The following is a 25,796-nucleotide window of genomic DNA, read 5'->3' as shown; positions in this document are numbered from 1 at the left end:
GCCAACAAGGCCTAATTATGCTCACTGTCTAGGCAAAACATGGATTTAGAAGAGATTTGGGTTATCGACGAGCTTTGCTAAATCAGAGTGCTTACTTGAGCTCCCTGGCCATGTCTCCATGCTGCGAGTCCTCCAGTATTTCAGGTAAACTGGTGATGATGTCACGCTGGATTTCAACAGGAGCTACAGACACGAGCTGCATCAGCTTACTGCCCAAATCCTGCACACACGCATGAACGAGATATGCGACTCAGATGTCGTGCCAGCACACACAGGGGTGATACACAAAACAAAGCAGAGCTAATTTATTTAATGGCTTTTATTTATTTATTGGTGCCATTCTTCCTAACATTGTCCACGTATGTATAAGGTTTAAAATTTTGGCTTGCTGACAATACGATACGGAATTAATACACAAAGAAAATATTTGTTCACTTTTTCACCATTTTGTTTGCACAAAGGATGCAATGGTGCGGGGGGCAGCTGTTAGAGAGGGAGACATGGCTACCCCTATAAATTTGCCCGCCCCCCCCACTGGCCCGACCAGTCGCAAATGCATAATATTTACTTATTTAGTGAAGTCCTTAAGCCAGACAGTTGCCTCCTGATCTGCTGTCTGGAGGTGATTAAACCTCCTTTTAGTCTTTGAAGAGAGGAGAGAGCAAGCTTCAATGAGGAGTTCAAATGCAGAGCCGCTTTTGACTGTCACTCGCTCTCTGATCCCCCCCAGCCTGCTGCTGCATGTGCACTCACTTACTGACTCACTGGCTGAGCTGCGTCTCTGGTCACTGTGTCGCTGGAAGACCACTAGATTGCTCAGGTGTAAGTAAGTCAAAGAAGCATGTGGGGGGGCCGCTATATACATAAAACTCTGGCAGTTGGCTTAACCGGCTGCAGTGTTTTTGACGGTGTCACATTAAGTTACCCAGCTAGCGGGTAGCATAGCGTTAACTTACTAGCCATGATTAGTCACTGTGCTGTGATATGTGAATTTGCAGACAATAAAGAGAAATTCCACAGACATTTCTTCTTACTTTAAAAGAAAATTAATCCAGGTGAGACGCAGCCGACAGGGGAGCAGCAGCAGAGGGATAGTCAGGAGAATTTGCCTGACCTGTGAGCACAGTTTTTCTGTGCTAATCAAGTCTGTCTTGAGAAATGCAATGAGTGACGAGCGATTGAGCAACTTGGGGGTGTTAAGTGTAGAGTCAAGAAGGGCCGGCCGGAGCCATAAACCTTGATTTTGTGGGTGTGTTTGCCAAAAGACATAGCAATAGGTGAATCAAGATGTATTGAGAACGTGGCCTGATAAAGCATGGACAGGCTGTGAATAGGCTAGAGTAAAATGCGTATTGGCCATGATAATGCTTTTTTTTCCCCCTCCATTGTTGGATATTATAAAGTTTGTATTTTTATTTAGAGGTTTATTCCGAACAGTAAAGAAGATATAAAAACAAACAAAAAATAAATAAAACACAACAAAAATAAAAGTAAAAAATGCAATCATCAAAACATCTTCATAAACAAACAGAAGAGTGTAGCCACAAGGCAATAACATAATGATGTTCGGAAAGGATTAGGAAGAAATAAATAACTTATCAAATCCTAACCCTCTAGACCACCGCTAATCAAACGTCACTTTCCACCATCATAAACTATATATACAAAAGAAAACAAAATTAAAAAAAAAAAAAAACATACCAACATGGTATAATATCGACCAAATCAAATATACAGATTGTTAGGTTTATATAAGTATTTTATAAGTAATTTATCAATTTATTATAAGTAATTTATCAAAATGGTGACAAAATTAAGGATTAACTTAAGGTTCAGTTAAAAATGACCTTCTGTCTCGGCTGGACATTGTTTGGGAACATTTTGTTTATGAAATGTGTATTTTTGATCAGAGAAGTGTCTGAATGACGCCAAGGTCTGTTTTGATGTCAGATCGACCCACGCACACTTTAATGTTGGATGTAATGGTAGCCTTATTGCTGAACAAAGAGTTAAGACTTTATATTTTAGAGCTTTTTAAGATCCTTTATTATTTTGGACTATTGCACATACTATGGCAGTGATTTTAAACTGTTCCTGTGTAGCCTGACCTTCGTCCAGTGGAGAAGAACACTTCTTTGTTAGATCAAACATAGTCTTTGTTTAAAACATTGTCATAAAAACATCTCGCGCGCTTTGACGTGCGTAAATGAAATTGCTGAAATATTATTTTGCTTATGATTGAAGGTTTCATTCACACACACACACATACATATGGAATTAAGATGTGATTTGCTGACCTAGCACATAGACACATATCAAAATGATGTCACTCACTCACACCCTCCCATAGAGACAGACACACACACACACCCCCCTCTGAGGTCACATACAAACACACACACATTTGAAAGACGCAATAGCCGTTTGGAGAGATTATGATTTGTTATAAAAGGTGTTTGTAATCTTTCATCTTTGGCGAGAATACTGTGAATAAACAGCAGTTAAACCGATCTCTGGTTCTCTGTTTTTTTGCGGTTTTCCGTCCCAGACGTCTGGGTGGTACGAGGGCGGGGGTCCCGAGAAATAAGTTGACCGATTGACCGTTTCAAACTGGGTTGAACCTAACACAGATACTTATGTTATGCATATATGCACACATACAATACATATATACAGTACATACATATACCTATAACTATACACATCCATACGTACACAGACACCCATATCATAATTATGCATATATATATATATATATATATATATGCATATATATATGCATATATATATATATATGCATATATATATATATATATATATATATATATATATATGCATATATATATATATATATATATATATATATATATATATATATATATATGCATATATATATATGCATATATATATATGCATATATATATATGCATATATATATATGCATATATATATATATATATATATATATATATATATATATATATATATATATATATATATATATATATACACACACACACAGTGTGTATATATGTATATATATGCATGCATATACACACACACACACACACACACACACACACACATACCTCAAAGATCTGTTCCTTATACCTGTTTTTGAACTGGTTTATAGTCGTACATTTCATGAGCTCCACATTCAAACTGTTCCATAGCTTTACTCCACAAATAGAAATGCTGAACATTTTTAACGTTGTCCTAGCACGGGTTCAACAGACCAATATTAGTATCCCCACAAATGAAGATAACTTTTTTTTATTATCTACTGTAAATGTCTTTTCTACCCAGTCCTTAAACGCCTCTATACTAGTTTCTGGCGCTTCTGACAGCAGAAACTTCTTCCGTTATGAAGTCGAGTGACTTTTTTATGTCATCGACTTCCTCAGCAGTGGGGATCTTCTTTGGGCCCATATAGCCCGGTGGCAAGTTGCTGGGACAACCAGCTTTCACCGTCAGCTGTTAGCACAGCCAGCTGTTCGCCTCACTGCCTTTCTGAATTTTCCCGTTTACAAAAGCACACAGCAACAACCAAATAAAGCTGTATTTAAAATAATTGGAGGCCTCTGTGTGGTGATCTTAAACTTGAGAAGGCTTGGTTCCAGTAAAGGTTTTGTTTCTTACAATCAATGTACCCCTTCAAATTAAAGACGCATATTTGTCTTTTTAAGGAAAAGGACAACGAGCCTATTTGAAGAACTATTAATCACCTAACACATGTTGTACAGACACAAACACATCAAAACAGGATTATTGTGGAACTCAAAATGTTAACTGTTCTGGTATTAGTCTCTGCACATCACATAATTAGTCATATTAATGGTAAAATAAGAAACCAAAAGTATAACAGTAGGCAATTTTTTAACGCTCATATTGCCATAGTTTTCAAATAGCCTATAGACCCTTCCCACTGACGTCACCGGAAACCGGAAGTAAACAGACCCTGCGCCATATTGGAAGACCAACAAACTCGTGATCGGGGGAAATAACGGCAGCGCGCGGAATTTAAACCCACGAGGCACTTGATTCATCATAAACTTACAATGGTAAACTTTTGTGCTGCGTTAGGGTGTTCCAACAAAGCTGATGGGAAAGGTGAAAAGAAGTCGTTCTACAGAATACCAGCTGTGATTGAGACACAAGGGGAGCAAACCAAGGAGCTTTCTGCCAGGAGACAGAGAATAAGTGCATTACTGAGTGTCTGTGAGCAAAGGAGAGCCTGAACGTTGCAACCTCCCTATTGGCTGTTTATTGGCTGTTTGTAAAAATGTATCAATTGTTGCCCTTCATCGCGGACTCGAGAGACGAGACCTGACGAGTTAGTCCGTTGGTAGCAGAACAAAATGTCTGGACACAAATCGGGTTTTCAGAAAAGGAAAGAAAATAAACGCAGGGTCGAAAATACAAAAAAGGAGGCAGAAAATGCAAAACGAGTTAAGGTAGGACAAATGGTTACTTTTCTGAGGCAGCCCGCCGTGGCTGCCTGCAGGCTTATTTATTATAGCCCATTTAGTTAAAATAGTTGATATAAAATGTTTATAGTTATGTGATGGTTGTCCTCAGTGTTCGAACTATGCCGATATTTTCGGGGGGGGTCCCTTTTTTTCCCTGGGGGTGTGTGTGTGCGCGCGCTTGTCTCGGAGCGCGGATCTCCAAACACATGAGAAGCCTATCTTACGCACATATCACGCGGACTCCACACCTCCACACACGCATCACATCTGAAGTCATAACTCATCAGGGGAAATCGTGTCCGCATTGGCATGTTCAAAAAACAACCTCGCGTCAACAATGATACCACACGCAAGAAAAAAAAACAGTCAGGCTACTCAACAACCAACCTGGCAGCAGCAGTCATTGTCATATCGGTTTATTTTATCTTTGATGTAAACACAACACTTCGGATATGCAAATGCTTCCCGTTACACACGATTGCTATGTCAATAAACATCATTTTGCCAATATTTTAGAGACCCCCCCCAACATTTCCCAAATCATGTTTTCAAGGGATCTCATGTCTGTTTCAGGGGATCTCGGATCCCCCGAGTACCCCCGTAGTTCGAACACTGGTTGCCCTGATTTAGACTGGTGTGTTTTTGTTTTTTTGGGGGGGTGGTGGGGGTGGTGGTGGGGGGTTTGCGCGATGTTGCACCCGGGTCCAGATTAGGGCAGAACCGGCCCTGGCTACATTTCAGGTGTAGTTTGTTTTATGTATGTATGTACTTGCATAGATGTGTACTTGGTCTTCCAATATGGCGACTACCGAAATCTCGTGGCGCAGTGACGTCATGCGGGATCCCTCTATATATGACAACAGCATAACAGAATTCCTGAAATTCTGTTCTGACTTTTGGTTTTGGTGTGCACACCCCAAGATTTTCAGTGGCCGCCATCTGGCCACCCCTTTGAAAAATTTCTGGAGGTGCCCCTGCAAAACAGTCGCCTTATTATGAATGAATGAATTTTTTTTTCATTAATTGGTTCATCCCGGTCAGGGTCATAGCGGACTATGGTGCGAGGCAAGTATACACACTGGACAGGATGCCGGTCCATCACAGGGCATTCACACACATCCACCAACTTATTCATACATACAAGCTATTTAGTGCGGCCAATCCGCCTACAGACACGTTTTTGAAAGGTAGGAACCCCAATCAAACACAGACAACATGCAAAACTCCACAGAGACAGTTAACCGAGCTGAGGATCAAACTGAAGACTCTGAAGCTGTGAGGCTGCAATGCTACCCACTTTGCCATCACACCTTCTCAACGACATGTGGTAATAACATCCTTTTATTTTTTTGTGGTGCGGTTTTCATCAAATTCTGCACTCTGATTGGCTGGCGAGCAGGTCAGTATCCTATGGTACGGACCCCAGTTACAGACCTCTGGCGACTCGCTCGTTCACAACAACAACAAACATAGTAGAAATTTTTGTCAACATTTATTTTTGCGAGGGCGTCTTGGCTCAGGTGGATAAGGTGCCACACCATAAATCCGGGGACCCGGGTTCGATTCTGACCCGAGGTCATTTCCCGATCCCTCCCCATCTCTCTCTCTCCTGCTCATTTCCTGTCTCTACACTGTCCTATCCAATAAAGGTGAAAAAAAAGCCCAAAAAATATCTTAAAAAAAAAAAAAAACATTTATTTTCGCATTTCTCAGGAGAATAGCATTAATTTTACAGCATGGATAGCGATAACGACAGTGTTCACAGCGAAAGCGAGTTTTACTACCCTGAGGAAGAAGAAATAAAAGAAAACATTTCAGGAGAAAGCTAAAAACCTGTAACTGTCGCTAACGCCGAGCAAAAACATGGCTGAATCCTGAATGACTCAATTTTGTATAAATAGGGGACTACATAGGCGGCAAAATGTAGTTTTTTTCCTGCCATGGAAGTGCACTTGTATACCGAGGAGGAAGCAATTTGCATTACAGCCATGAATGAGGATTCAAAATGGCGACTCGGCTCGGTTTTCCCTTTCGGGCGCTCTCGTTTTCTGTTAGAATTTGGTAAAGAAAAAAATTAATATATTATTTACCAGCTTAAGGTCGGTCCGTATGGTGAAATACCGTGACCGAGGTCTTGAAGGTACTGAGCGAGGCCCTCTGGGCCGAGGTCAGTATTCAAGGCCGAGGTATTGTCACCATACGGACCGACCTTAAGCTGGTAAATAACATATATCTATTATGTAGCAAAGCAGTATGTAATTTTTTTTCCTCAGTGTATTTCTGGTAAAGATGAAGACATTTACAATAATAAAATCAGAAACAAGTCTGTCAATATAAAAAAAAAACCTATTTAAGTTTTTAAACACTTATTAACAGCCATCAATTATCATATGGGACAGGAGACTTTAGTTTCACCACCTTGTTTACAGACACTGAACAGATCAGCACTTCAGATATTACACATACCTTGCAATCCACAACTCGATCAAGCCACTTCAGCTGATTAATGATGAGGTGTGGAATATTCAGACCACCTTCCCCAACACTGTAAACCACAAGCTACAATTAGGTATAGGCCTTGCAATTATGCATGTATTCTTTAGATGATCCTAGAGGGACCTGTTAGCTGAGATATTCACGTCTGACCACACAGAGTATGAATATCTCAGCTAACAGGTTCCCCTAGGATCATCTAAATAATACATACATTAACTAATGGGACTCTATCTTAGCAAGATATTATACAGGAGTACGAGTTAACAATATGTGATGATATGATAAATGCTTACCTCTCAAGCATGAACTCTGGAAGCTTCTCAAACAAGGTATTCATGACCAGGGTCTACAAAATAAAGCAGTCAGTACCATTAGTTCTTGATTTACATTTCATTTAATTTTTTATTCGGAATCACCATTAGCACTTGTTATAAACAAGGCGATTCGTCCTGGTGTCCAATCATCTCGCATCACAACATCAAACGAACAAATCATACATATACATACAATACACTACAACATACAATACACTACAACATACAATACACTACAACCAAACACACAATAGTTCACATATTTGAATCAAATACAATAAAATTCATAAATCTGTTCATTTCTAATATACATTACCACGGGTTTCTCACCACTTTCCATATTACCTTTTCTCCAATTCAAATAATAAAAAACAAACACCACCACCACCAAAAGAAAGAAGCAAGTCTGAAGGCTAATTTATGCTGACAACCCAGTCCTCGCAGACGGTGTCGCAGACAGTGTCTGCGTAGCCCCCCCCACCTTCGCAGACGCTCTGCGCGCACCTCCCAAAAATTGTGACCACCGCAGAAGCCTCGCAGACAGCGTCGCAGACAAGAGGGCTCTGATTGGTCCACTCTACATCCGCTGTACACGCACTTCCGCTTCCCTACTTTCCCAGTTTGTTTTGTTTTCACGACCGGGATTTTTAAAAATACGAGCGAAGATGGAGCAGCACGAAGAGCGGTTGATTGAGGAAGTACGTGCATCTATACGACTCCAGTTCTAGTCATTATAAAAAAAAAAAAAAGTTCTAGTCATTATAAGTAACCGGAGGATAAACACTCCACTAACCACACCCACCAACTACTCCTAGCGACTTCGCGCCCCCTTGCGTTGTGCCGGTGAATAACATCGCGCACGCCTATTCCCCCGCTCAACAATAAATTACAACTGTCTGCGAAAAGCTATCTGCGAAAGCCTTGTCGCAAGAGCATGGAGAGGCCTTGAGAGTGGCCCGAGGATGCAGACGCCCAGCCCCCAGCACGTGCCCCCCTACACCCCCCCCCAACAGCGGAGGGTCCCTTGTAGAGTGGCACTGGTGAACAAGCACCCGACACCCGCACTCCTAGACACCCCCCACTCCCACTCCTCACGTCCAAAAACATAAATCGTAATACAAACTCAATAAAACAATAAACAATACAATTACTTTGTAATTTCTTACAACAGCCTTCCAAGTAGTGTTCGGGAATCAGACACGGTCTCAGCGTTTAAGTCTAAGCTGAAAACATATCTGTTTAGTCAAGCCTTTTGTTAATGGTGTTTATGAGGTAAAGAAGTAGATCTGGAGGGTCCTCAGACAGATGCCCCTTTTCCACCAAAGCAGTTCCAGGGCTGGTTCGGAGCCAGTGCTTAGTTTGGAACCGGGTTTTCTGTTTCCACTGACAAAGAACTGGCTCTGGGGCCAGAAAAACCGGTTCCAGGGTAGCACCAACTCTCTGCTGGGCCAGAGGAATGAACCGCTTACGTCAGCGGGGGGGCGGAGTTGTTAAGACCGACAACAATAACAAGACCGCGAAAGATCGCCATTTTTAAGCGACGAGAAGCAGCAGCTGTACAAACGCAAAGTCATTTATTATTATTGCTGTTGTTGCTTCTTCCGCGTTGTTTTTGCTTCGATATTCAAGCCAAGGTTTATGCAAACATAGCGACGTAACTGACGTAAACAGCGACATAATGACGTATACAACGACGTAACTGACGTATACAGTGACGTAATGACGTGTCTTCTCTTAGCACCGTGAGCGATGGAAAAGCAAGCTGGTTCTCAGCTGGCTCGCAAGTTGAACGAGTTGTGAACCAGCACCGGCTCCGAACCAGCCCTGGAACTGATTTGGTGGAAAAGGGGTAATAGAGTGTTTTGGTAAACTGGGATGTATGGATGCTGTCAGTCCCCACTCGCTTGCTCACTCGAGTTTGTTGACGGTGTAGTGGCTGCTGCTTTATGTCCCGGGGTTCCCTCATGCCTGAGTTACCTTCTGGCTCTCCCCTTTTAGTTATGCTGTCATAGTTAGTTGCCGGAGTCCCTGCTTGTACTCAGTGCAAAATGTATACTGTTCCTACTTATTCAGGTGACATTGGGCATACCTAACAACCTGTGTTTTCTCTCTCCCCCCAAAATCTGTCCCTCCAAGTTACATGTCGGTCCTGGGATCGAGATGCTGACCTCTTCTGCTCCTTGGACCTGCACGATCCATCCTGGTGCCCTGTGTCTGGTTGGAGTCTCATCTCATCGCATCGCTCCTGTGGAGGGCGGCCCCATGTGGACAGTTGGGGGTCGCACCTGGAGGACGCTCTGGACTCTTGCAGTGGTGCTTTTGTGGCTGGGGACTGCAGTTGACTCGCTGACTTTGGGACTGCGGTTGTCGTGAACGGTTTTGCGCTCGGGTTTCCGTCGGTGGGGGGTTTATAGCATCAACGAAGCTGACTGTGTCAGAACTGTTAATGTTATAGTCATGTTGTCTGTTGTTGCCCAAATGAGGATGGGTTCCCTTTTGAGTCTGGTTCCTCTCGAGGTTTCTTCCTCATGTCGTCTGAGGGAGTTTTTCCTTGCCATCGTCACCACAGACTTGCTCATTGGGGATAGATTAGGGATAAAATTAGCTCATATTTTAAGTCCTTCAAATTCTGTAAAGCTACTTTGCGACAATGTTTATTGTTAAAAGCGCTATACAAATAAACTTGACTTAACGATACGGTCTATTTTTATCATACTCAGGAATATTTTGGACTTCCCACAACAAAATCCTACAAGGTATTGCTTTGTCAACATCTTAAATCTTTCCCTAGTATTCTCATGCACAATATACACTGACAATGAGTTCCACCTCTCCATCACTCTATATATGACCGTCTTCTGAATACTACATGTATTGGCTCTAGGCAATATAAACCTGCCATCAGTTGCATATCGCGTTTGATAGTCATCTCATCTCATTATCTCTAGCCGCTTTATCCTGTTCTACAGGGTCGCAGGCAAGCTGGAGCCTATCCCAGCTGACTACGGGCGAAAGGCGGGGTACACCCTGGACAAGTCGCCAGGTCATCACAGGGCTGACACATAGACACAGACAACCATTCACACTCACATTCACACCTACGGTCAATTTAGAGTCACCAGTTAACCTAACCTGCATGTCTTTGGACTGTGGGGGAAACCGGAGCACCCGGAGGAAACCCACGCGGACACGGGGAGAACATGCAAACTCCACACAGAACGGCCCTCGCCGGCCACGGGGCTCGAACCCGGCCCTTCTTGCTGTGAGGCGACAGCGCTAACCACTACACCACTGTGCCGCCCCACTTTAACATGATGTTTCTCAAAAAGGTTAACAGAACATAAGACCTCTGTCTCACAGTTAACCATCTCAATCGATTATGCATGTCCTTCACATTGGTTCTGTAAGAATAATGTAATGTACAACGTGCTGCTTGATTCTGAACAACTTGCAGTTTTCTCATATCTTTCATAGAAGCACTAGACCATATTACAAAACAATAATCTAACTGTGACATCACTAAAGCACTTAGAACCTGTTTGATAACTTCCGGTGGCATACCTTTTGAAATTCTTCTTACAACTGACACTCCCCTTCCCATTTTCCTTACAATTTTATCAATATGGTTACAGTAGGACAGGATTGAGTTCAAATAGTCAAACTGATTATGAATCGATGGAGTGGATTTTTAATAATGCAGAAATCACATTTGATCTCAGCTCGTGATGTCACTATTGGTTGTGGACCAATCATGTCTGATATGCAAATTAGAGCACAACTCCAATGAGCTATTTAAGATGGCAGGAGAACACGGAGGGTTTATCAAATAAACTGGAAGTGGTTAAGGCTCGGGGTTACTGATCAGGTCAGGATTCAAGCCCAACTAATAGAGAGCGTGCACGTGACGTCACGAGGTCACGTGATATTTGTTTATCTGCCATCTTGGACGGCATGGCCGCGCATAGAACTTAGACGAACCCGTTCTAATTATCAAGTGTGTGGGAGCAGATCTTTCGAGAATGGTTATATCTTGTTCAGCATTTGGTTGTACCAACAGACAGGGCCAAAAGGAGGGCCTGTCCTTTTACAGATTCCCCGCAGACGAGGAGAGACGCGCAAAATGGGTGTCCGCTGTGTGAAGAGAAAACTGGTACCCCAGTTCTACCAGCCGAATTTGTAGTGAACACTTCATATCAGGTAGGTGTAATCTTCTAATTCAATACTCCTAGTACATCTGCTAAGTTGATTTTCGGATTGAATGATAACTGCATAGTCGGTGATTTGTGATTTTTTTTTTTTCAGACAAAAACATACATATTTACAACCCTGTCATTATCTGGAACCGAGTTTAGATTTCGAACATTCTTACGATAAAACGTCCTGCATAGTCTCTTTATGATAAACGTCTTAATGCCACTTACCCGTGAGGTTATCAAGTAGACATTCTTCTTCGGAACCTTCCAGAGGTATAGTTGGGATACCCATCCCGCAACAGAATATTTATAAGCTTCCAGGCTCTTGTAATCTTTGAGGGCTTTGCCAGTGTAACACGATTCACGATTAACAAGAAAATTGTAAATGTCGTGGTAGGCCAGATCGGGCAAACTGCCGGCACCGCAGCTCCGAATTTCCCTGAACAAGGATTGCGGCAAGTTGTACGGATCTGCAATCCCCAACCTGGAACACTTTTCCACGCAACGCTGCCTCACATCACCTTCAAGATGCTGAACAAACTTAGACAAGTTATCGCGCGATGTAGATGGGGTATTTTCCAAACTTTCTTGGGGATTACTCCCTGGATCCATTACGCTCGCGCAAGCTAACAATCCTGAAGCCGTCCAATATGGCGGAGTAAACACAGACGGGTCACGTGACTGCACATCCTCTATACCAAGCTCCACTGCTGGGCTCTTGAACAAGGCCATTAAAGCTCTTGGTCTTAGGGATGCCGTATCGTAGCCCACCCTGCACTCTGACCCCAACTTCATAAGTTGGGATGTGCGGAAAAAGATTGCTATACTGCGTATTTGACAAATAAAGGCTTTCTTTGTTTAACAAAAATTGCCAAGTCATGTACACTCGCAGATCCTGGCATTTTAAATAAAGGCCAGTATTGGAGCTTCTTGGACATTAAAACAGCATGATTCTACCTTGATTGTTTTAAATGCTCAGGCTTATAAAAAAAATTAGCAACAAAGCTTGTATATAAAATCTCTCCTTACCTGTAGCATCTCAACACCCAGGAGCATCCTCATCAGGCTCTCCTGAAACGGGCTTGAACTGACGTGGCAGAAACATACAGAACATGTAAACACCTGTGACTGCGAAAGCACAATGTTACCATACAGAATGACTGTGTCGCCACAATCCCCATATTGCTTTTCGCTCACTACCTGGTGTCTGCCTCGCCTGCAGATCGTGGCACACATGGAAGCAGGCAGTTTCTAAATCTCTCGGAGTCCTCAATATGGGACTCCAAGCCAGATATAAACTCCTGAATGATCTGTCAGAGGATTGAAAATACAGGCACATCACCACTAACTCACACGATGTTGATTCAACACAAACTAAAGTTTCTCATCACTCACACTGGGATATCTGGGATTCTTTCTCAGATGCTGCTGTAGTCTCTTCTGAAACACGACTTGATCCACGGCTATTTAAGATTTTGAAAAAGCATAACGTAATCAATGCATGAGTGAGAGTCATTTCTAGAATAGTTGTCAGTAGCAGCCCGTCGAACAATCCTGAGTTGAAGTGGAGTGTTAAAGCAAGGAAAAAGAGTAACACGTGCAGGACATGAGTCTGGTCTTGCACCAAGCACTGCATATTAAATCAGCAGTTATAGTGGAACAGACATAGTATTAGAAAGAGCTGGATGGAGAGAGAGAGAGAGAGAGAGAGAGAGAGAGAGAGAGAGCTTTACAAGAAGCACACAACCAGTCAAACGTCTGGACGCATTTTCTAATTTCAATGTTTTTTCTTTATTTTTATTCATTAAAAGGCATTTCATGTATTCGTTTCTCTTTACTTAGTTGAGCGGTTCTTGACATGATATGGATTGCTACAGTTGTGGAATCGGGCTCTTTACTGTATTTACTGTCTGACCTCAATCACATTAAGGCGGCAAGAAATTGCACTAATTAACTTTTGACGAGGCATACCGGTTAATTGAAAAGCATTCAAGGTGACTACCTCATGAAGCTGGTTAAGATAATGCCAATAGTGTGCAAAGCGTCATCAAGGTCAATGCTGGCTACTCTGAAGAATCTAAAATATGAAATATATTTTACTTTTTTTAACATTTTTTTGTTTACCACATAATTGCATACATGTCCCATATGTTATTTCATGGCGGCACGGTGGTGTAGTGGTTAGCGCTGTCGCCTCACAGCAAGAAGGTCCGGGTTCGAGCCCCGTGGCCAGCGAGGGCCTTTCTGTGTGGAGTTTGCATGTTCTCCCCGTGTCCGCGTGGGTTTCCTCCGGGTGCTCCGGTTTCCCCCACAGTCCAAAGACATGCAGGTTAGGTTAACTGGTGACTCTAAATTGACCGTAGGTGTGAATGTGAGTGTGAATGGTTGTCTGTGTCTATGTGTCAGCCCTGTGATGACCTGGCGACTTGTCCAGGGTGTACCCCGCCTTTCGCCCGTAGTCAGCTGGGATAGGCTCCAGCTTGCCTGCGACCCTGTAGAACAGGATAAAGCGGCTACAGATAATGAGATGAGATGTTATTTCATAGTTTTGATGTCTTCAGTATGTAGAAAATAGTCAAAATACAGAAAAACCTATAAATGAGTAGGGGTGTCCAAACTTTTGACTGGTACTGTCGGTACAGTTACTCTAGAGGTGATCTGCATATCTAGAAGCATCTTACCAATCTCATTGGCCATGTTGCCTTGTCTCAAGATGACACCTGATTCCTGAAGCATGTGACCAAAAACAGAATCAGGAACGCTAGCAGAAAGGGATTTGGCTGGCCGTCCAGTTGACTTACTTTTCTTTGATTCTGGTTAAATACAACAGACTCGTTTTGGCCGATTCCGTGATTGAGTACAGCAAAAGGGTTTCATTATAAAGGGAGTGCATTCAGTCCATTACAGTTCTGCAACTTACTGGGTACCTCCCGCGTCGCTGGATCTTCACTGATTGAAACAGATGACGATCTTTTCTTTTTACGCATCATCCTCAGCTACTGTTGGCAGGTGTAGGACGGGAGGTATTCCACAACCAGGGCTGGAAACTGTGGTTTATCTGAACTGGCAGTATTAATATTGTTCATTGCTATTTACATGCACTTGATCAACAAAAGTGTTATTTTTTGGTATTGTGTGTCTTGAGGCCAAAAAAAAAAACCACCAGGAAGTCTAAGAACTTTTGTTTTGGTCCAGCAGCCCACTTAACCCTTAATACAAAAACAAACATATTTTTAAAAAGTGACTAATTTCTGCACATTTCCCCTAAACCATAAATAGAATATTCTGTCAAAAGTTTGTGGACACCTGACCATTACACCCATATGTACTTGTTGAGCATCTCATTCTAGATTTATTCCCCCGTTGCCATCATAAATAATCTAGTGCCGTTCTCAGACTAGATTATTTCCCCTAAATTATAGAGCTTGGCTGTAGGAATTTGCCCATCTAGCTACAAGAGCATTAGTGAGGTCAGACACTGATGTTGGGTGAGGAGATCTGGGGTGCAACTAGCGTTCCGATTCATCCCAAAAGGTGTTCAGTGGGGTTGAGGTCAGGGCTAAATTGAGTTTTTCCCCACTCCGTCCTTTGCAAACCATGTCTTCATTCCAAGGACTGACAAGAAAAATGCGAGGGGAGTTGAGTGAATGAACAGCACTTTCCCCTCCCTCTGTATCATGGCTGAAGTGCCCTTGAGCAAGGCACCTAACCCCCAACTGCTCCCTGGGTGTTGTAGCAAAGCTGCCCACTGCTTTGGGTATGTCATTATGTGTATGTCACTGTGTGTGTGTTCACTGCTTCAGATGGGTTAAAGTGCATATTCTGGATCAATTTCGGGGGTTTTTTTATATAAAAGTATGTCCCTTTACACACTCATCCAGAAGGGTAATTTTGCACAAGGCCATCTGTCTACAGCAGAAAAAAATAAAATAACAAAACGCGTCTGGAAAAATCCCAAGGGAGTCTGGAGCCAGATTCGTGACGTCACCTGCGGAAGCGCCAGCAGGCTGTGCGAGCTTTGCACGGTTTCAGTGCACAGCCTGTGTAGACCAAGTGCTCCCATTTCTCTCTCATTGTCCGGTCTTTTGGAAAATGAGGAGTACTAATCCCATCATGATTGGTGTTGCTACACCCTCCTACGATACATCTGAAGCTATGGGAAAGGGTATTGGAGGCAAGATTGAGAAGAGAGGTAGCAATCTGTGAACCGCAGTACGGGTTTATGCCAAGGAAGAGCACGTCGGATGCAATTTTTGCTTTAAGAATGTTAATGAAGAAGTACAGAGAAGGCCAGCGAAAGCTACACTGTGTGTTTGTAGACCTGGAGAAGGCATACGATAGAGTGCCGAGAGATGAGTTATGGTATTGTATGAGAAAGTGTGGAATGAATGAGAAGTATATTCGAGTGGTGCAAGACGTATGAGAACAGTGAAACAGCAGTGAGGTGTGCAGTTGGAATGACTGAATGGTTCAAGGTGAAGGTAGGACTCCATCAAGTATCTGCTTTGAGTCCTTTCTTGTTTGCCATAGTGATGGATAGCTTGACGGACGAAGTGAGGCAAGAGTCACCATGGAACATGATGTTTGCGGATGATATTGTGATATGTGGTGAAAGCAGAAAGGAGGTTGAGTTGGGTTTGGAGAGATGGAGGGATGCATTGGAACGAAGAGGAATGAAGGTGAGCAGGAGCAAAACAGAATACATGTGCATCAATGAGAATGGGGATGAGAGTGTAGTGAAGATGCAAGGAGTAGACGTAAAAAAAAGTTGGTGAATTCAAGTACCTGGGGTCAACTGTGCAGGAAAATGGGGGCTGCGATAGTGAGGTGAGAAAGAGAGTGCAGGCAGGGTGGAGCAGTTGGAGAAGGATTTTGGGAGTCATTTGTGATAGGAAAGTCCCAGCAAAAGTGAAAGGTAAGCTGTATAAGACAGTAGTGAGGCCAGCTGTGATGGATGGATTGGAGGCCGTAGCCTTAACGAAGAGATAGGAGGCAAAGTTGGAGGCGGTGGAGTTGAGGACGTTAAGGTTTGCGATGGGAGTGACAAGGTTGGACAGGATAAGGAACGAGCACATCAGAGGGACAGCACATGTGGAGAGCTTGGGAATGAAGCTAAGAGAGATGAGACTGAGATGGTATGGGCACATCCTGAGAAGAGATGCAGAGCATGTGGGAAGGAGAATGTTGAGGATGGAGGTGCCAGGCACATGAAAATGAGGAAGGCCAAAGAGGAGATACATGGATGTGGTGAGAGAGGACATGAAAGTGGCAGGTGTGGTAGAGAAGGATGCGGAAGACCCGCTGTGGCGACCCCTAATCGGGAGCAGCCAAAAGAAGAAGAAGAAATTTGCAGAAAACCACCAGGTCGTTTTCTCATAAACAAACCAGCGCTGATGTAGGATGCAAAAGGAGACGTCCTGCAGATGACACCATGAAAATCAATGTTTCCCGGGAAATCCAAATGCTAAGTTTTTTCAGAGGCGGACCAATTCGTCTCAAATGGCTTGATTTCAACTGAATTTTTCTGGTATTGCGCAAGGTCAAAAAATTGCAGAGAATGCAGAATGTGACAGATATTTGACCAAAGTCTAACACTACGTTCAGACTGCAACCTGAAACGACCCATATCCGATTTGTTGTGAAATCCGATTTTTTTGTTAGGCCGTTCACATTACCAATTATATGAGACTTGTATGCGATCTCCAACATGAACGGAAAACGACCCAAAAGTGTCCCGCATGCGCAAATTGACACGTAATAAGCACATCTACCTAATACGTAAACAAAAAAAAAAAGTGCACTCTTCAAGTTTAATGATTTTCTTTTTTTGTTTGTTTGTTTGTTTGTTTGTTTAATTATCTGGTTAGTGTTAAAGTGTGAGGTCTCGTGTGTGTTTTTGTTTCTGAACTGAAATGAAAACGTGTAGCCTGGTAATGAGGATTGACTCCTAAATGTCTCTCTAATTTCTATATAAGTGCACTACATGTTACTAGGAAGTAATGGATTTTTAAACTCTATATAGTGCACTCGAGCTTCAGTAGGCAGTCATTTGGGATACGGCCGCTGTATTACCAAACTCTTCATTCAGGCTTAATAATTTGCACATATTTATTTCATCATATTAATAAACTTTTTCTACATTTTTATAAATATTTATTTAGATTGTTTATAGCCAGCTGAATTCTGCAACTTCTCTCAGCGCTGGCTCAAGGTGCAGAAACACCAGTGCAGTTTGCTATGGAGATGAGGCGAGACCTGGCGATGTGGTACAGGATGGTTTAAGTTATAAATCAGTTATAGAAACTGTTTTATTTAATCAGGCTAACAGATAAACATCCAGGTCCCTACCAAATCCACCATTAGCTTGATCAATTCTATAAAAGTCTATTTAAATTCTGAAAACTGTACAAATTTTGTTGTTTTCCACCAAAGGGGCGGGATTAGCCAACGCAGAATAGTGACGTTTGTCTCTTGTTGATGACGTGTAGGTCGCATGAATGCGACCTGTCCGGTCAGACTGCAGTCGCATGTGAAAATATCGGATATGCATCGGATTTAGGACCACATATCCAAGCGGCCTGGGTCGCATGTGAAAAAATCGGATCTGTGTCGTTCAGATTGTCAATAACAAATCGGATACAGGTCGCATATGGGCAAAAAAATCGGATATGGGTCGTTTCAGGGTGCAGTCTGAACGTAGTCTAATATAAAATAGGAGAATTACATTGATCTTGCTCCTGAATTTACCCGTGATCTGCACTTTAAATGCAGAGGACGAATTTCACTGCGCTTGAGTGTACATGTGACAAAAAAAAGGCTTCTTCTTCATGAAGCTTTGTGCACAGTGGCATTGTCGTGCTGGAACCTGTTTGAGCTGCTTGGTTCTAGTCAAGAAGAACTCATAAATGCTACAGCACTCAAACATCCTATACAGTTGTGTACTTTCAAGTTTGCTGAAACAGTTTGGGGAACAACTACATATCGGTGTGATGGTCAGGTGTCCACGTACTTTTGGTGTACTTTCGAAATCCCAAACAAACCCTAAGACACGTCCTAAATTCCACAATAACCCATAAAATACCTCTTATGTATCCCAAATCAATCAGTATTAACCCCTGAGCATCTTTATCTGAAACACCTTCAAGAATCTTCAAGCAAGTCCAGCTGCTCTCTTTTACCACCCACAGTGTATAATGTTATGGCATCTATTGAGAATAATAATTTTAGTTTTTATTAATTATTGTATATTTTTATTCGTATTATTGTGTTTATATCTCTCTTTTAGGTTACATATTGTATTATATACACTTTATTGTTACAGACTCATCTCATCTCATTATCTCTAGCCGCTTTATCCTTCTACAGGGTCGCAGGCAAGCTGGAGCCTATCCCAGCTGACTACGGGCGAAAGGCGGGGTACACCCTGGACAAGTCGCCAGGTCATCACAGGGCTGACACATAGACACAGACAACCATTCACGCTCACATTCACACCTACGGTCAATTTAGAGTCGCCAGTTAACCTCAAAGGTCCAAATAATACATATAAAAATACACACAATTACAAGACATTATAAAAAAAAACAAAAAAAAAACATTTAAGATAGGCCTACATAAAGTTGGCTTTTCCAATGTTTCCACATGTCAGAAATATATAAAATATCACTCTCCTTTATATTACACAAACTCATGATGATAACATTTCTAGATTCATATAACCTACACATAAATTTGTGCATAAGTTTCCTCATCAGAGCCTGAAATGTAGGAACCTTAGCATTTACAAACAAAGCACTTGCACTTTCCCACCTCGGGGCTTTAAGCAATATTCTCGGTGCATCATTATAAGCCACCTTAATCTTATTTATCTTTGCTTTGCTATAATTATACCAAAGCTGAGCTGTATACAGTGATGTACAATAAGTTCTAAAAAGACATGTTTTGACTTCATATGTACACATATAGAACTTTCGTGCCAGCATATTCGCTTGAGCATACAATTTGTAGCACTGGCGCTGGATATCATCATCATCACTTAAATCATTCCTTAGTAGATGTCCCAAATATTTTGTTTTCGTGACAACTGTCAGCTCACTATCATTTAGAAAAAAAGAAGGAAAATGTAACTTTTTATCCTCCTTAGCCCTAGCAATCATTATAACACTCTTTTTTGGGTTGTATTTGATGTCATACTCTATGCCATAATCTGAACAGACTCTAAGCAGTTGCTGCAGACCAGCACTATAAGGAGACAACACAACTAAGTCATCAGCATATAATAAATGATTGACAACCTTATCCCCAATCATACATCCAGTCTTACAGTCTTTTAACTTCATAGACAGCTCGTCCATATAAAAATTAAAAAGGACCACAATGGAAATAAGTTTTTTACTTTTTTTGTCTTATCCCCAGCAATATCTACAGTATTATGTGCTTTTTTTAAATACTCATGTTTATAATATTTTGGATCTTTTTGTAGACATTTGTTATCATTTTTATGTACTGTATTATTGCCAAATCAAACCAATAATCTATCTGGAGTGCTGTCTATATGAGCAGTCAGTGTAAATAAATGTAGTTTACTAGCATGCTAGTGGTTTATTAGCCGGATCCAGCTAGTTACCAAGGACACAAACAGTAAACTTCACACCGTCAGCTGTCATACACACTCAGAACACACTTCCTTAGCTCACACTCGTGCTTATAACTCGGTAATTACATTAAAAAAATAAATTAAAACAACTCACGGAACAAGCTGGATATGTTTAAACCGGATTACTCTGGCTTCTCACTGGGCCAAAACACACTTCAGGAAAGATTCCCGCGCGCGTTTCATAAACTCTAAGGGACCGTCATTATATTACCAAAACGAATCGAAAACATAAGTAACATAAATCTTGCTTCTAATCTTATGTAAAACAAATTGTCCGCATATTCAGGTGATTAAATAGTTATTTCGTATGTGTTTTATCTATATATATATATATCTGTAACCGCTCATTCATTTCAAAACAGATTACTGAGTTTCTGATGAAAAGTGAAGATGGTCCCTAAAAATAGGGGCGTGTCCTATACGCTTCAGGAAAGATTCCGCCGCGCGTTTCATAAACTGTAAGGGACCGTCATTATATTACCAAAACGAATCGAAAACACAAGTAACATAAATCTTGCTTCCAATCTTATTTAAAACAAATTGTCCGCATATTCAGGTGATTAAATATTTATTTTTGTATATATATATATATATATATATATGAGTGATTCCACGCTTATGGGTACTGAAATGGGGACATGAACTTATTCACCTAAAACCATTTCTTTTTTTACCATCAGGTCACAAAACATGTAATCTTTAATGAATGATATGTTAAAAGATAACTTTAATTTTCTGAGATGTAATAAAAACATATTTATATGCCAAAGTCAAGCCTATGAGTTCCAAAATGATGTCTGTTACATTACTTCTGTTACGATTGTCCATCTCGCGTCTGTTACAAATTAATTACAATCTAGCTATATACCATGTTAATCTTATTGAAAGAATGTGTATGTTTATTCTACTACACATGTTTATTAATTATATTTGCTAAAACATCACTTTCCTATGTTTCAAAAAGTAATTCTACATTGTTAAAATTGAGAATATATATGTCCACAACACTTCTGTTACGTTCTGACTTTGGCATATAAATATGTTTTTATTACATCTCAGAAAATTAAAGTTATCTTTTAACATTTCATTCATTAAAGATTACATGTTTTGTGACCTGATGGTAAAAAAAAGAAATGGTTTTAGGTGAATTTTTAAAAATAAGTTAATGTCCCCATTTCAGTACCCATAAGCGTGGAATCACTCATATATATATATAAAACCGCTCATCCATTTCAAAACAGATTACTGCGTTTCTGATGAAAAATTGAAGATGGTTCCTAAAAATAGGGGCGTGTCCTAAAACTATTTCGCCCCTCTGCCTGGAGTTGAGAGCGCCAGCGAGGTCATTTTGCCTGCAGAGTGTTAGTGGGTCGTGCTGAGTTCAGTTTGTTCGCAAACATGGCTGCTGCGAAGTCGTTTTACGACATCACGGTGAAGAAGCTCACAGGAGAGGAGCTGAAGTTGTCGTCTTTAAAGGGTAAGGTGGTCCTCATCGAGAACGTGGCGTCTCTCTGAGGCACCACTGTCAGGGATTACACCCAGATGAATGAGCTCCAGGAGCGCTTCTCTGCCCAGGGGCTCGTGGTTCTGGGGGCCCCCTGCAACCAGTTCGGCCATCAGGTAAACTCATCACCTGGAGTCCTGTTCACTGTGGGAGCCTGTTTCCATCACCATAATAATAATAATAATAATAATGATGATGATGAGAAGGCTTGTTAGAATTTTCTCATAATTGACATCTAATAATTATGATTTTCAGTCTCAATAATAATAATAATGAGATCCTATCTCATAAATGACTTGGTGTCTCATAATTACAACTTGCTGTCTTATAATGAAATGAGGCTCTCAGTGATGTATTGTCAATTTTGTGAAAATGTTTTGAGAGTACATCATTGATTACAGTATCTCAATTATCATTTTCAGTCTCTAATAATAATAATGAGATCCTATGGGGCAGCACGGTGGTGTAGTGGTTAGCGCTGTCACCTCACAGCAAAAAGGTCCGGGTTCGAGCCCCGTGGCTGGCGAGGGCCTTTCTGTGTGGAGTTTGCATGTTCTCCCCGTGTCCGCATGGGTTTCCTCCGGCTGCTCCGGTTTCCCCCACAGTCCAAAGACATGCAGGTTAGGTTAACTGGTGACTCTAAATTGACCGTAGGTGTGAATGTGAGTGTGAATGGTTGTCTGTGTCTAGGTATGTGTCAGCCCTGTGATGACCTGGCGACTTGTCCAGGGTGTACCCCGCCTTTCGCCCGTAGTCAGCTGGGATAGGCTCCAGCTTGCCTGCGACCCTCTAGAACAGGATAAAGCGGCTAGAGATAATGAGATGATGATGATGATTATTATTATTATTATTGAGATCCTATCTCATAATGACTTGGCGTCTTATAATGAAATAAAAGAAAGAAAGCACAACTTTTATTCATCACACACTTGTGAAATTCCTCTCTGCATTTAACCCATCTGAAGCAGTGAACACACACATGCACACACATGAGCAATGAGCACACACACATACCCAGAGCAGTGGGCAGCCATGCTAACAGCGCCCGGGGAGCAGTTGGGAGCCAACATTTTCACAAAATTATGACGACATATCATCACTGAGAGCAAATGAGGCTCTCAGTGATGATATATTGTCATAATTTTGTGAAAATGTTTTAATTATGAGATAGTAAGTCATTATGATTACAGTATCTCATAATTATGAACTACAAAGATCTCATTATCATGACATACAGTGTGACACCCTTCCCTCCCTCCAAGTGGTAGAAATGGGCTCCCATAACTATTTAACTGTTTCTTGGGTGTGGGTTGGTGCAGATAAGCACCTGGGGCGTAGTCTGGTACAGTATCTCATTTCAACACGCTGCTCATGGCACCTGAGCCTTCAGATGATTAAAGTTTTATACTCGATATTAGGGATAAGGTTATCCTTGCTCGGGATGTATTACATTAGGAATGTGTGGTCAGTATGCAGCACTTTTGCAACTTTTTTATATTTAAGTAAACGTTAAATAGCAGCCGGAGAAATGATAGTTTACTCTGAAGCAGCAGGTTTATGGGCGGCACAGTGGTGTAGTGGTTAGCACTGTTGCCTCACAGCAAGAAGGTTCTGGGTTCAAGCCCAGCGGCTGGCGGGGGCCTTTCTGTGTGGAGTTTGCACGTTCTCCCCGTGTCAGCGTGGGCTACTCCAGGTGCATGTGACCAAATAAAGGTTTCTTTCTTCTAGAAACAAGATTGTGTAGAAATTGGCCGGTTGCTTAAGTATTTGTTTCCTCATATTAACAATACTTTTTTTAAATCTAGTGTCTATGATCTATTAAGACTGGTAGAAGAATTCACCAGCTCTTTGAGAGACATTTCTGACACTCAGTTTTACCTGTGTTTGGAAATAATTTATTTTTGCTGAGCATATATGAACCTCTCAGCTAGGATCTGTGTATCTTTTATAAATATTCACTTGGAAAATGTACCCACAAGTCAAGGGTGGCAGACTGACACATTGACCCTTTTCAGTGGACAGCTTTCATTCTGTTGGAGTTCAGTTTTGTTTTGTATCCACTTGTCTATTTAAGAGCTTTATAATCACCCACTTTGCTACAGTAATAAACATAATATAAGGTCACGGAGTTTCACCTTATGAGATCGGGGAAACTATACTTTCACTGCCGTGATTCCGTCAGCAGAATAGTGAAAAAAAAAATGCTGGTGCAGATCAAGAGTTTAATGTTCTTATCAAATGTCAGAATGGGGGGAGGGAGACATGTGATCTGTGACTTGAACCATGAAATGGTTGTTGATAGCTGATGAGTATTCATTTTAAAAACTGCTGATCTGGGAATTTCACCTGTAACTGCATGACTAATAATAGTAATAAAGTGGACAGTGAGCGTAGTGGTTTAAAATCATGACCCTGCATAATGTTCATTCTTCATGGTTTTTAGGAGAACTGTAAAAACGAAGAGATCCTGCTGTCCCTGAAATACGTCCGTCCTGGAAATGGTTTCGAGCCGAACTTCCAGCTCCTGGAGAAGATCGACGTGAATGGGAAAGATGCTCATCCGCTTTTCGTCTTTCTCAAGGAGAAACTTCCTTTCCCAAGCGATGAGCCAACAGCGTTAATGGGCGACCCCAAATGCATCATCTGGAGTCCTGTGTGCAGAAACGACATCTCCTGGAACTTTGAGAAGTTCCTTATCGGCCCAGATGGCGTCCCGTTCAAGCGTTACAGCAGAAGATACCTGACCTCTGACATTGAGGGAGACATAAAGAAGCTTTTGGGCACTGCAAAATAAAGTGCTTGTAGTCGTATGGTCTTTCGTAGCTGGTTGTGCCATCTTGTGCACAATGCTGCCGTGTCGGGACTCTTACTTGATGAAGATGCTCTTTTAAACATTGTGAAGGGCTATCCGATGTTCCGTAAGAGTCCTAGCTCCACAGTTGCATTGAACTCAAGTATTGCACAGCAAGCCCTTTTGTGGATCAATAAATCTTCTTTTTAAGCCTTGAGGTTGGCGTTTGTTTAAATCCATTTGCTCACAGTATCTCCTGCTCAAAGATACACACTCCTAATTAATGTTACGAATCATATCTGACCCTTTTAGAAAACCAATTCAGATTCTGCGAACTAAAAGCTGATGCTATCTTTTCAAACCACATGTCGTTACAAGCCACCCTGAATGTTTAACACTGAAACAAAATGAGCAGCTATGTTTAACTTTCACGATTTTTACCACAAACGATCATTTCTTCCTGCAAGATGGAAACTTCGAAGCCAGTCTTTAATATTAAACATGCTGCCTTTGAGCGACATTAGATTTACTTAGAAAGTTGATGTTCTGTTAGACCTTTTTATGATCAGCATGATAACGAGGCTTGTATGATACAGTGCAACATCAAATACTGGCCTAAAGATGCATGAACCGGAAACCTGATTCTCCTCAGATTAGATATAAATCATATATCAGACATGTCACCTTTATATAACCCCTGACCATCTGTTAAGAGAATATCGGAAATACAGTTCCTGTTCAGATAACTGGAGTAACTAGCACCCTCCCAAAAAAGGAACATAAAATCTGTTGTTTTTGACAAAGGGTGATTGTGTGATGATTTTGCACACACGTACAACCACTGTGGAAACCAGGAAGTTGCTACTCAAACCAGCCAAATGCTTGTTGATTGCGTATAAGTCCAGTCATGAACGTAAAAGCAGAAGACGGAAGAATTAAAAAAAAAAAAAAAAAAATCAGTACCACAGAGCTTGAGCAAAGACTTTTTTTTTTTTAAACTTAATTAGGACTGGTTAAAAATTTGCCAACAATTTTACACAGGAAATGAAGAACCCAAATATCAGTTTAAGTTGATTCTTGGGGTTATCCCAAAAATAAAATCAGCTGTTAAACTGTTGAAGTTTAAAAATGACCTGTATAACATCATTTTGGAAAGCATTGCCCCAAAATAGGCCTTTGAGTGCAGCAGACAAAACCAAACTTCACAGAAATTCCAGTTGAATCTTGAGTGAGACCAAACCATTGTGGCCAGGAGTACCATTGGTATGCTTCGTGAAAAAGGGACCTAAAAACACAATAGCGGGGCTGTCTTGCTTGACCAAATATGAATTGCAGGGGTGCTGATAATTCTAACAAGTAGTTTGCAGAAATAA

General features: G+C 41.4%; 2 protein-coding genes across 4 annotated transcripts in view; one reads left to right on the top strand and one right to left on the bottom strand.

Annotated features, from left to right (window-relative positions):
- fancd2 (FA complementation group D2) overlaps positions 1 to 20,494 on the bottom strand; it is a 102,585-nt gene extending 82,091 nt beyond the window's left edge. The window contains exons 1-9 of one of the 3 annotated variants that reach the window (XR_009654555.1): positions 20,223 to 20,494; positions 14,393 to 14,535; positions 14,154 to 14,285; positions 12,868 to 12,935; positions 12,673 to 12,782; positions 12,502 to 12,559; positions 7,259 to 7,311; positions 6,936 to 7,014; positions 96 to 220 (exon numbers count right to left, since the gene is read on the bottom strand). Coding sequence is in view for 2 of the 3 variants with exons in the window: in XM_060919543.1 (XP_060775526.1) it covers positions 96 to 220; positions 6,936 to 7,014; positions 7,259 to 7,311; positions 12,502 to 12,559; positions 12,673 to 12,782; positions 12,868 to 12,935; positions 14,154 to 14,285; positions 14,393 to 14,462 (695 nt within the window). In the remaining variant the exon portion in view is untranslated. The remainder of the gene's footprint in view (positions 1 to 95; positions 221 to 6,935; positions 7,015 to 7,258; positions 7,312 to 12,501; positions 12,560 to 12,672; positions 12,783 to 12,867; positions 12,936 to 14,153; positions 14,286 to 14,392; positions 14,536 to 20,222) is intronic. The other 2 variants (XM_060919543.1, XM_060919544.1) reach the window with 2 other exon arrangements.
- A 957-nt stretch (positions 20,495 to 21,451) lies between these two features.
- On the top strand, positions 21,452 to 24,640 carry gpx1b (glutathione peroxidase 1b). Its single transcript, XM_060919532.1, has 2 exons — positions 21,452 to 21,748; positions 24,076 to 24,640. The coding sequence occupies exons 1-2, from the start codon at positions 21,527 to 21,529 to the stop codon at positions 24,424 to 24,426; spliced, it is 573 nt and encodes a 190-aa protein (XP_060775515.1). The 5' UTR covers positions 21,452 to 21,526; the 3' UTR covers positions 24,427 to 24,640.
- The last annotated feature ends 1,156 nt before the right edge of the window (positions 24,641 to 25,796 follow it).

The sequence above is a fragment of the Neoarius graeffei genome, chromosome 4 (genome assembly GCF_027579695.1).
Source record: "Neoarius graeffei isolate fNeoGra1 chromosome 4, fNeoGra1.pri, whole genome shotgun sequence".
Taxonomy (NCBI): Eukaryota; Metazoa; Chordata; class Actinopteri; order Siluriformes; family Ariidae; genus Neoarius; species Neoarius graeffei.
Note: the sequence above shows the minus strand (reverse complement) of the source record. Positions and strands in the feature narration are given on the sequence as shown.